Source organism: Dromiciops gliroides, chromosome 5 (assembly GCF_019393635.1).
Source record: "Dromiciops gliroides isolate mDroGli1 chromosome 5, mDroGli1.pri, whole genome shotgun sequence".
Taxonomy (NCBI): Eukaryota; Metazoa; Chordata; class Mammalia; order Microbiotheria; family Microbiotheriidae; genus Dromiciops; species Dromiciops gliroides.
Genome location: NC_057865.1, coordinates 108,124,424 through 108,137,589, shown reverse-complemented (window position 1 = coordinate 108,137,589; position 13,166 = coordinate 108,124,424). Strand labels below are relative to the sequence as shown.

At 39.5% G+C, this 13,166-nt stretch overlaps 1 protein-coding gene across 1 annotated transcript in view; it reads right to left on the bottom strand.

Annotated features, from left to right (window-relative positions):
* The window catches only part of DGKI (diacylglycerol kinase iota), a 599,484-nt gene that overhangs the window by 283,339 nt on the left and 302,979 nt on the right, over positions 1 to 13,166 (bottom strand). Inside the window, 2 exon segments of the mRNA XM_043965727.1 lie at positions 5,234 to 5,294; positions 10,031 to 10,113. Of these exon segments, the coding sequence (XP_043821662.1) occupies positions 5,234 to 5,294; positions 10,031 to 10,113 (144 nt within the window).

The window sequence follows — 13,166 nt, the reverse complement described above, 5'->3', positions numbered from 1 at the left end:
TACCCTCAAGAAAACAGTAAAGTCTGAATATGGAAATAAGGTCAAAGACTTATATTTACTGAGTGCCTATGATGTACACAGCACTGTTAGCCATGTTAGTCTACCAAAAAAAAAAAAAGACATGACTCAGCCACTTCCCTCCAGAAATGTATGATCTAATTAGAAAAATGGAGAATTGAACAGAAGGTTACAGATGTGATTTGATCAATAGAGAGTATGTAACTGTAGAATTTGAGATCTGGAAGCCTAGCCCCCCCACTTACGCTAATAAAGAAACTGAAGTAGAGAAAGAAGAAATTACTTGCCCAAAGTCATGGGACTAAAGAATGACAGAGTTGGGACTAAAACTTAGGTCTTTTGATGACAGATCCAGTGTTCTTTGTATTAGATGAAAATTACTTCATAGCATCATAAATTTAGGACAGGAACATGCTTTAGACTTGATCCAATCCAACCCTCTGATTTTACATATAGGGAAACCAAGGCTCAAAGAGGTTAAAAGACTCTTCAAAGTCACATAGGTAGTAAGTGGCTCCTATGATTAAGTCCTCCATTGATTCAGTATAAGATTGATTTCATTCCTTTGGAGGCCATATTATGGTGCTAGTTTATGTTATGTTTGTGGTCAACTCAAACCCTAGGTCTTCTGGAATTGAACTAATGCTGACATAAATGTCAGAAAGCCATAAGTCCTGAGACCCATCCACTCAGTTGTAACATGTTGCTTACAAATTTGCTCAACTAGTTATGCAACCCACCTCACATCAGAATGAGCAATTGCTGTCAACTACACCAATTAGTCATTCCAGTAGGAAATGAGTCCACAGACTGGCACTGACAGCAGAGAAAGGAAATCAGAATATGAATTCATGAGAACTAAAAAAACCCAAACAAATAAAAGCAGGTACCAATCAAAGTAAGAGGAAGTATCCCTACATAAAATAATCCATGAAGCATTACTGGACATTGAAATCAACATATCTACTAGTTAAAAGGAACCTTAAGGGGCAGCTAGGTGGTACAGTGGATAAAGCACCAGCCCAGGATTCAGGAGGACCTGAGTTCAAATCCGGCCCCAGACACTTGACATTCACTAGCTGTATGACCTTGAGCAAATCACTTAATCCTCATTGCCCCCCCCCCAAAAAAAGAAAAAAAAAGGAACCTTAGAAGTCATCTGGTCAAACCCCCTTCCCAAAGAAAGGATTCCTTTCTCCAAGCAACCTTGAGAAATGGCTATCCATGTTATGCTTTAACACCTCTAATGATGGGAAGTTGATTCTCTCATAAGGGAGTCCATTCCATTACTGAAAAGCTCTCATTAGAATGTTATTTCTTGTAGTTATTCAAAATCAGCTTGTCTGTAACATTTTGGCATAGCTCCCTCTAAGGCCTTAGAGACCATATCTATGATCACTTGAATTATTATCCTCTGGACTTTTATCAGATTCTACTGATGACAGAGGTAAGGAGATCAAAACCATGCTCAGTAGTTGTAAAGTATGGATGTTCTATGAAGGGCATTGACTGTGAATTGTGTCTCCCTGATCCCCTGGCATATCTCTTCTCTGCTAAAAGTGGAGGAAGGCTTGAACAGTACATTTGGTTGGAATAAAAAAGACATTCCCTATTCTTATCAAGGGATTTACTTTCGAAACCAGCTCCAGATGCTCAGAAATCTCATCATTTCAGTGAGCCATGGGGCAAAATCTGAAATGACCCTGAAAGCATGAAGTGAAACCTTTATCTTTTGGCACCAGAAAACCTTCAGAGGCATCCATAACCTGCCCTCCTGACTCACAGTGCAATTAATTTTAAGGTCCTAAAATTTCCTCTGAGGTCTGACTGACAACTCAGAACTGGTCATCTTCTGGCCAAGGTGAGCGGGATCCTGATCTCCCCTGGCTATTCTTTAATAATAGCCATTCTCCCTACAATTACATGACTGACCACAACTTTCCTTCCTTCTTATTTCCTCCGTATTGTAATCACTAATGTCCTGTATGCCCTTCTTCCTCTCTCTTCCCTTAAAGCCTCGGAACTGGAGTGTTCCCCCCACACACACAGATTTGCAAAGAGGTCCTTAACAAACAAGAGAACTTTAAAGATTCTTTTCTTCAGAATAGCAGGAAAAGGCAAAAACAAGCCTGCATTGCAGCAGCAGGGAAAAAAAAAGTCAGTAAAGGACAAGATGAAAACAAACTCCAGCTTAAATATCAGGAGACATAAAGCATCGTGTTTCTGAGTCCCTGATTTTTTTCCTGGTAACTGCAAAAACAAGATAACAAAAGAGGTCAGACTATAGTGCTGCCCTAGAACCAATCAAAGGATCATAAATACAAAGCTCAGGAAAAAACAAACAAACTTTAGAGGCCATCTAGCACAACTCTCTTATTTTACAGATGAGGAAACTGAGTATCAGAAAAGTTAAGCAACTTGACCAGGTTCATATAGATAGTTATTGACAGTAGGATTTGAAGCCTTCTATTCCCTAAGTCCATCACTCAGTCTATGAAGCCATACTTCCTTTATAGGTCTTCCTTGCCAGGTACTTTTATAATTTTTTTTTCTTTTCTTTTCTTTTCTTTTCTTTTCTTTTCTTTTTTTTTTTTTTGCAGGGCAATGAGGGTTAAGTGACTTGCCCAGGATCACACAGCTAGTAAGTGTCAAGTGCCTGAGGCCAGATTTGAACTCATGTCCTCCTGAATTCAGGGCCAGTGCTTTATCCACTGCACCACCTAGCTGCCCCCGTTTCTAATTTGATGGTTACAGAACAAGTTCCTAAAGGGAAAGTTGCCATGTTTTACAATGTCTTGGCTTTTGCTCACTCCAAGTCACCCAATATGATTCTGGGCATGTAAGAGACAAAGGAGCCTGCTCGATTAATTAATTGCCTGAGAAATTACAATACAAAGATATGGACGTTTTTTGGCATGAGATGAGGAAATGTAGACTGATTATTCTTACTCTTTCCCAATCTGGAGAATCATTTTCTTCTCTTTGCTTAGTGGGTAGCTGGGTCCTGAATACAAGCCCTCCCCTTTTACCAGAGTAGTGACAGCCACAGCAGCGGCAACCATCCAGTGCCCGGCTGCTGGCTTTGTTTCTAGCACAGGCTATCACAGGCTGATGCATTTTGAGTAAGATTTTCATTCTAAGACATAATGGCTTTAGGGGAGACAATGAAGCATTAATTTTTGTCAAATGTAAGAGCTTTGTGTTCTTCACAAAACTGAGAATGTGCCGCCTTCTGCTGTGTATGCTGAAAAGGGGAGGGAAATCATACAAAGAAATGAAAGAAAAACAAGAGCTAATGAAACTGTGCTCAAGAAGATAACAGAGCCTGAGAAGTTTGGGATAATACCCCCATTCATTTGCAGGCTAAGCAATACAGTGTGTGTGTGTGTGTGTGTGTGTGTGTGTGTGTGTGTGTGTGTGTGTGTGTGTGTGTGTGTGTATGTGTGTATTGTGATACATCTGTCATTTTCATTTATTTTTGTATTTGTTACTAATAAACAAAATTATTAGGTTTAGAACACGGCCAAGTTAAAATGCTAAAAGAAATCCCTTAAGCTTCATACAAGAAAAATCTAGGGTGGCATTAAAATTTAGGTTATGACTAAGATAATACAGATTTAATCTGCTCATCCATCCATTATTTCAATAAATATGTGTGTACTTTTTATGTGCCTTGTGAGCTCCTGGAAGCCAAAGGCTGTATTTCCACTCCTTTGTATCCCTAGCACTTGACAAAATGCCTGGCACACAATAAGTGATTAATAAATTCTGCTGAGAATTGTAAGAGAATGTTAAGACATGCAATACATACATGGTTCAGGCCCTCACAAAGCTTTCTAGCCAAAAGAGGAGACATGAGACATGAGTAGTAAAATAATGATATTAGATTTTTCACTAATATAAAGTAGTAGTATCCAAAGACAGTACAGGTGCCAAAAGAATAGTACAGAGAGTAGGGATGATGCCTATCACAACAATATAGAAGAGGTGGGGAAGCTAGGTGGCATAGTAGGTAGAGCACCCACCCTGGAGTCAGGAGGATCTGAGTTCAAATCTGGTCTCAGACACTGGACACTTATTAGCTGTGTGACTCTGGGCAAGTCACTTAACCCCAATTGCCTCACTAAAAAAAATACAGAAGAGGAGTAGAAATCACCAAAGGCCTAGAGTGCTCAGGGAAAGCAGCATGTGCCTTGAACGATAGGCAAAGTTTCAGGAGCCTTTCTCCACTAAAGAACAGGAGCAAAGGCATAGAAGTGAAAATTAAGATGGTGTACTTGGGAGATTCTAACTACAGTCTGGTTAAAGAAGTAGACAATGAAAAGGCATCAGGTTTGGGGCAGCTAGGTGGCGCAGTGGATAGAGCACCAGCCCTGGAGTCAGGAGGACCTGAGTTCAAATCTGACCTCAAACACTTAACATCTACCAGCTGTGTAAACCTGGGCAAGTCACTTAACCCCAATTGCCTCACCAAAAAAAAAAGAAAAGAAAAGAAAGAAAGAAAAGAAAACTATCTCTACATGTAACTGGAAAATAATAAAATACTTAAAAAAAAAAGGCAGCAGGTTAGAACCACATTTCAGGTTGCTTTTCATTGCCAGACTAAGGAATTAGGACTAATTTACTACAGGAAGACTTGGGGAGGGGGGAGACAGGAAGAAAGAGCATTTAATGCAGATTAACTTGATAAGAGCATGTAGAACCCTATATACTCCTTGAGATCAGGGAATTTTTTTTCTTTTGTCCTTCTATCTGCAGAACCCAATAAAATGTATTTGCACACAGTAGGCACTTTGTAAAAGTTAGAATGGAAGTAGAGATTCTCTTCCTACTTTAGGTCATAAAGCTATTAAAATAGTACAGATATTTAATGAAGATTTCCAATGGGGTAGTTGCAAGTAGGAAAGGAAAAGGAATGACCAGAATATTCATTCTTTGCCTTCCTCAGAAATTCAATCTGTCATCCTCCTGACAGTGATTCTGACAGGCTATGGTAGTTGCTTTCACTTATTATATATTTTTAAACCTAGTTAATGTCCCATTTGATTAACTAGATATAGAAGAAACAAGATGCGGAAAAATCACTATTTGATAGGCAAGACCTTGGGGATGATAAAGGAAAGGAAGAAAGGTAGGAATAAAGAAATCTTGTTATCCTATGGAAACCAAAGGAGAATAGCAACAAATAAAAAAGGCAAACATTGCATGTACCTACCGTTCCATCCCCACCACAGGCCAGGATTCGAAGATTCGGCACTTTTCTATACAGCTCGAGCCTTGCAGAGGAAAGAAAAAAGTCCATGTTAACAAAAGAAAGACCACACGACAAGCTGGCGCTGTGAAAACAGAGCTCAAGTCCCATACAACAGTGGCATCAGGGGGGGTCCCACTGGAGTGACAATAGGAAGCAGAAACACTAATATCAGCATCAAAGATGGGAAAGGAACCAAGGTATCCAATTATCAACTGTATGTCTGGAATTTAAAAGGGCGCAACATTTCTACCTTTTCTCCTTTTGACTATTGTATTCATCAATTTGGTCTTCTTTCAGCACTGTCTATCCCTCACTTAGCCTTGACCCTTTAAAAAAATTTCCAACCTTTTTTCCTCCCTTTTTTCTTCTTCCTTCCTCAGTAAGAACCATATTTACAACAGCCTTTGTATTTCTGCTACTTGTACTTTTCAGGGAAATGCCATGATTGATCCTAGCTCCCTTTCCTCATTTGTCATCCAATATGATCAAAGAATCAGCAATTAAGAGTTGGAAGAGACCTTGGGGATTATCTAGTAAATCAAAGGACAAGCATTTATTAAGCACCTACTATATTCCAGGCACTGTGCTAGACATTGAGGATACAAATAAAATGAAAGGAACAATCCCTACTTGAAAGAAATTTACATTCTAATGGAAGAGACAACTCTATATGAGAATATAGATGTAGATGTATATCAATGTGTGTATGGTATATGTGTATATATATATATATATATGTATATATGTATGTATATATGTATATATGTGTATGTATATATGTGTATGTGTATGGCATAAATATAACCTAAGTAAATACAAAGTAGTTAAAAACAAGGTTATTAGGAAGAAATGGCACTAGCAATTGGGGGGAGGGGTGACCAAGAATGGCTTCATTTCTTTCAAGATGTCCTGGTTCCCCTACTTGCTAGGAGGCCTTTGAGGTAGATGTGAGGGGGGAGTGCCTTTAGGCATGCTTAATGACTACTGCAAAGGTGCAGAGAGGGAGTATCTGTCATGCATGAGGAACAGAAGGCCGGTTTGGCTGCATCCCAAAGCGGAGAAAGGGTAAGTGGTATAGAACAAGTCTGGACACACAGGCCAGGGCCCAGGTTTTGAGGGGCTTTAAAATCAAAACACAGTAGTTTATAGTTTATCCTAGAGGCAATAAGAAGCCACTGAAACCAACTGAGTGGATAAGTCATATGATCACATCTGTGCTTAAGGAAAATTATTTGGGGAACCATAAGAGATTTGAGGCAGGGAGACCAATTGGGAGATTATTGAAATAATCTAGCAAAAGGTGATGGGTGCCTGAACTAAGATGGTAGCTGCCTGAGTGGAGAGCAAGGGTCAGATAGAAGAGATATTACAGAGGTAGAAATGGTAAGATATGGCAATTCATTAACTACATGGGGTGAGGGAGAGAAGCCAAAGCCTAGGGAAGAGTTTCAGTCGTTTGTGCCAGGTCACGTAGGCAGGAGGACGGCAGAGCTAGGATGTAAACTTCTGGCATCTGACTCAGATCTAGGGGTCTTTCTTCCTAGCTCACATTACTTTTCTGGGCTAGACTTTTTACTATCAAATTTACTAAATTTACCAGAGCATGTAGGTGGAAAGAACACACACACACACACACACACACACACACACACACACACGGATACGACAGACTATACTCTTTTGGGTTGGTTTGGGGTTGGGGTTTTTTCCTCCCTGTTCCTGATATTAGTTTGCATTTGAAATCAGGTCTTGTCATCTTCAGTGTTCTGGCATTCTCTCACCTGGTCTGCAAAAAGGGCACTGCTGTATACCATGGAAAAGGTGAGTGGTTCATCTCCTCCAAAAAAATATTTGTATTAAATTAGTTTTCAAGTATACTCATCCTCAAAAGCATCAATTAAGCAATCCCCCCCAATTAAACATTTTCTTTTGCACTGACGTTTTTCTCAGTGTTCCCTGAAACGTATAGACATGAATTAAATCTAGCCAGGACAGAGCACAGAGGAATGACTGAGCTCAAAGAGGAAAGGGCTTTTGGAAATCCTCTAGCAAACCCTAGTGGCACAGAATGTAATAGAATAAGAGAATTTGAGCAGGAATTTTCTTTCAAATACCATATTCTCTAGTAACCTCCTAATATGTCGGTTTTCCCATTATACTAAAAACTTGTTTTAGATGGTTCTAACAACAAACTAAGTGACAGCAACAGGGACGATCCTTCTTCATTCGAGTGACTTCTCTCTGTTGATTATTTCCTATTTATCCCGGACATAGCTTAACTGTACATTGTTGTTTCCATGTTGTCACCCCAATAGACTGTGAACTTTAGAACAGGGGCTGGATTCTACCTTTCTTTGAATTCCCAGTGCTTGGTACAGTGCCTGGCACATAGTGGGCATTTAATATTGATTGACTAACTCACAATGAAGAGGATGAGGCATGGCAGAGCGGAAAGGACTGCATTAGAGAAGTGAAGCAACAAGCATTTTTTTAAGCACTGTGCTCTGTCAGGCACTGCGCTAAGTGCTTTACAAAGATCAAATCCATTGATCTCATTGGGTTTTAGCTTAGCTTGACCACTCACTAGCAAACCAGTTAAAGTCAATGAACCTCAGTATCTTCATGGGCAAAATGTCAGACCAGATAATAGTGAATATTCATAGATCACTTTAGAGTTTGCAAAGTACTTTCCATATATTATCTCATTTGAATTTTACAACAACCCTCAGAGATAGTCAATTCTTCCCCATTTTATAGATAGAAAAAACAAATGACTTATTCTAAGTAACAAAGTACGTGGCACAATTGGGATCAGAATTGGGTCTTGAGTCCAAATCATCCCCTTTTCTCTATGTCATATTATCTCTAGTATGTAAAATGATTATTATCATTTTTTCAGGTAAAGAAGTTAGCGCTCAAGCAGGTTAAGTGACGAACCCAGAATCACACAACAACTAAATATCTGAGATGGGATTTTATTCTAGATCTTCCTCACTCCAAGTGCTGTGTGTTTTTGAGGAAGTTAGGTGCAATGGGTAGAACAGTGGGCCAGGAATCAGGAAGACCTGAATGTAAATCCTGCCTTAGATGCTCAGCAGATGTGTGGTCCTGGAGGTAAGCCATTAAACTTCTGTCTGCCTCAGTTTCCTCCTCTGTAAAATGGAAGTAATAATAGTACCTCCCTCCCAAGGTTGTTGTAAGGATAAAAATGAGACAGGTTTGCAAATCTAAGGTGTTTTTATAAATGCTAGTATTATTATATTGACTCTATTATGCTGCTTCCCTGCTCCAAAGTTATGTTAAATAATAATTCATATTAATATAGTTATTGGGGCAGCTAGGTGGCGCAGTGGATAAAGCACCAGCCCTGGATTCAGGAGGACCTGAGTTCAAATCCGGCCTCAGACACTTGATACTTACTAGCTGTGTGACCCTGGGCAAGTCACTTAACCCTCATTGCCCCACAAAAAAAGCACATTAATATAGTTATTTGAAGCACATAAAGTATTTTAGAGTTTACTAAGGTTTATTTTAGATATTATTAAACCAGTATTTACTATGTCCCACCCCTATACACACTCAATGGGGAGATGTAAAAAAGTCACTCTTTTCCTTTACCTTTCCTCCCTATCTTCCCCTCCCCTAAAAGCATAAAGAAAAAGGATTAAAATTTTTCCTCATAGAAAGCCACTTTTATACATAGACAATCCAAGGGAACTCAGGAATAGTTCTGGAAGGGGTACAATGACTTTCCCACACATCACCCATCGCCCTGTCATCCATGAACACGCACATGCTCAGATATAACCACACATACATTCAAGCGTTCTTCCCATCCAGTTATACCAACAAATACCTACCCAAAACACACCCAAAGATACATGCACATCAAGGATATAAACGCACAGACACACACTCAGACTTACTAACAACTGCATATACATAAGCATTCGGGTACACTCAAAGAAGTCGGTCAATAAGCCTGATGGGAAGTGATCAGAGAAATAAGTAGGAATAGCTAAAAAAGAGAAAGGGGATGAATAAGTAGTTTGGGAGGTGAGAAAAACAAAGGCGGTTAAGAGATAGAGGTAGTGGTCAGGAAAGTGGCCACAAGATTTTGAGGGTCTAGATCTGCAAGAATAGAAATGTCCTCTTCCAGTGTATACCAACAACTGAGCTTAAAGTCTTAGAGACTTAAGAGGCTGGAACACTGAGAGTTTAAATGGCTTTTCGATGGTCATGCAGCCAGTATGTTTCAGGGGAAAGAGTTATTATTGTCGTCGTCATCATCATCTTCATCTTCATCTAGCATTCATATAGCACCTCCTATTTGCCAGGCACTGTGCTAAGCACTCTAAAAATATTATCTCATTTGAACCTCACAACAACTCTTTGAGGTAGTTACAATGATTATCCCTATTTTATAGTTGGGGAAACTGAGGCAAACAGGTTAAGTGAATTACCCAGGGTCATAGAAATAGTAAGTATCCTGGGTTTGATCTAAACTCAAGCCTTCCTGACTCTAGGACCAGCACTCTATCTACTGTGTCACTAATCTTAAACCAACTACAAGGCACGTACTCCATCTACTGATGGAAGAGAGTTCTCTCTCTCCCATAACCTATTATAGGACCACTTTTTCCTAGGTCAATCTAAAATTGAAGCTTGTTACAAAACTAGCAGGTTCTTCTTCCCAGTGCAAAAGAATAAAGGAAAGTGCTGACCAGTGAGTATCCTGGTGAGTATTTCAGAACTTACGCATCTCTTGGCCCTTCCTGAGAAAGATCAAAGACCTGCCGTGGATTCAGATACCACATGAACATCTGGAGAATTTTGGTCCCCTGTCATGGAAAACAAATGGGGAGGGGGAATACACAGTTATTTAATACATGGTTATTTAAATTTATGAATTTAAATTAAAATTAAAAATAAGTTAAATTTACTACAGTTATTTCAAAAATCACATAAATTATGCAAATCATATAAAATCATAATTTAAACGATTGTTTCTAAGATGTTGGATAACTGGAAAATATAATGCCGAAGACCTGAATGTCTCTGGTGGGAAAGTTTACTTGGTATGACCAATTTTGTTTTTATTGTTCAGATCAATCTTATTTCAAACAATCTCACATTAAATCATGTGAACCCTAATAGCCAGAGAGTATTTCTTGCTTGGCCAGTTATCTTCTAAAATCAACACCGTAGGTGGGATGAATCCCTATTTTTCCTCAAGATGATTAACCAATTAAAAACATTTATCGCAGATTCATAGCACTGAAAGGAACTTCAGAGATCATTGTCCCTATAAAAACAGTCTATACTGACTACATAAGCTTCCACCTCATCTGTTTGAGCACTGTAGAAAATATCACATGTATAGATATAAGCAGCAGGAAGTCAAGTTTAACAATGGCTAATCTTGGTACAGAGAACTTAGGAAGAAAGACGCATCATTTTCCACATGATTGATCTCCAAGACTCCCATGTTACCAGATGGCATCAACTCTGAAACTCAGACTTCCTCAGTAATCCCTGAGCCCAAAGGTCATTCCCTTCCTCTGAGTGGAATAAGGAAGGTAGACATCAGAAATCTCCTCCTAGAGCCTTCACTAAGGAGGACACCTAGGGCAGTCATTCTATCATTTTTCCCACCCAGCTATGGGCTTCAGCATGCCCCCACTCTGGGCACCCTTCTACCACCACCCCCTTTTCAGTTTACATGTTGTCTCCAACATTAGATTGTGACCTCCTTCAGGACAGGGACTGTCTTTTGTATTCCCAGGGCTAGAACAGTCCCTGGCACATAGTAGGTGCTTAATAAATGATTACTGACTAATTGTTATGTCCCTCATCTTGATAGAGAAGAACAGAATACCACTGAGGATGGTGGCATGGGTTTAGATGTTGTCAGGTAAATTTTATTTTGCTTTATTATTGTTTGTTGCTCCAAGAAAGGGTTTTATGGCAGGCACGGGGAGTGTGGGGGGTTGACATTGGGAAATGTAAGTTTTACAAAAAAAGCATCAAAACATTTTTTAATTTAGTATTAAGATTTGCTTAAGAAGCAAGCATAGGTCTTTATAAGGCAATGGTAATGAAAGAAGCAATGAAATATGAAGGATGAAAAATGGACACTATTCAAATCCCATCTATGCTAAAATTTACCTTTGGGATCTTGAGTCACTGGTTTGGGCCTCAGTTTCCTACTCACAAAATGAAGGATTTAGGCCAGGTAACCCATAAGGCCCTTTCTATACCTGAATCTCTGATCAGGTATAGTAAAGAACCCAAAATTTGACCCTTTGGCCAGGATGCCTCAGTGTCATTATGGGCCTCTCTCGGTGTCATCTGACAGTTACTATTTTCTAAAACATTAATATTTGTTATGTTATTCTTTGATTCCATAACTGTGGAAATATCCTTGTGTGGATACTCCCTTTATATGTGTAGATCAACCATTCTACCCATAACTCAGAATCTAAGAGATTTGCTTTGGGCATTAAGTGCATGACTGGCTTCTTAGTCACATAGCTACTAGAGTAAGTACCAGCAGTGTTGCTCTGACAAGCTTTTTTCTGCCTTTTTTTCTATTACACTATGGTGCATCTCTCCTTTTTCTCCAGAATGTTATTTCATACTTAAATCTATCCATTTAGTACATGTGTTAGTTCTTTGACTGATGTTTACTTCCAGACTAACTTTATAAGTAAGAGGAGTTTGAGAGCTATCTGGTACCTTGGGATTCATAGTTTACAAAGACAAGTGTTCCACTGTCTACCCTGACAAGGATTTGGGACTACCTGATCTTTGAGCCAATAGACAGAATGGAGTCCCTACAAGAGTTCCTAAATAAACACACATGGTGTTGAGGAGAGATTGAGTGGAAGCTGGAGGGAGCTTGACAGCTGAGCAGCAGTAGTGGTAATGGGGTAAGCCTTGCCAGCCCAACACGCAATAAACAGAGATAGATAGAAACTGGGACACAGGAACAATAGGGTTGAGCTATAACAGAGCAGAGAGAGACTGAGGAGGGCAGTCAGCTCTAAGGGCATCTTGAACCAGAAGACTCTGGCTGAAATTGTAGTTGTTGTTATTGTTGTTCATCCTTCTTTCTCGAAGAAGACCAATGATGTTACAAGGGTGATGTCTTGACTTATGAGAGAACTGGATATGGCAGAGCTACTCAAAGTCACCAGCATCACTCTCTCCTCCAGGGTCATTGAAGTCCAATGGCAAGACAAAAGTCAAGAAGACTGGTTGGTGGCCCAGGATGCAGTGGGTGACCTTGGTCTTTCTAAACTGAGCCATCTTTTGTCTCAACTCCTATCCAGCCCTCAGTCATTGAATGGGCCTGGCCTCAAAAACTGAGACCTGGAAATACTTTATGGTTGTATGTAGCTCTTCAAAGACTGAGGCCCCTCCCTATTCCTATACCTTTACAGACATTGCAACATGTTCTGCTCGTTTCTTCACTCGAATGTTTCTGATAACTTGAATTTAGCCATAAAGAAGGCAGGGGTTAACATGAGATAAACAAAAATTTAAATTAAAGGGAAGAGACAAATCCCTGTCTAATGTTAGGTATTTTCCTAATTGGAGGCTCTGAGGATTGTAATTATACTCTTAAATTTCCGTTTAATAATAACTCCATAAAGCCACAGAGGAAAACCATGAGGACCAAAAGGGGTCATTTATTGACCCTGGGTTTAAAAGAGGAGCTAATTGTTATAACAGGGTGTGACTGGTTAAATCTCCAGAGACAAAACAGGGGTAGGGAGAAAAGGGTGGTAATAAACTATCTCAGAACACATCCACATCCACCTATTATAATGATTGTATGTATATATGTGTGTGTGTATGTATGTATGTATGTATGTATGTATGCATATGG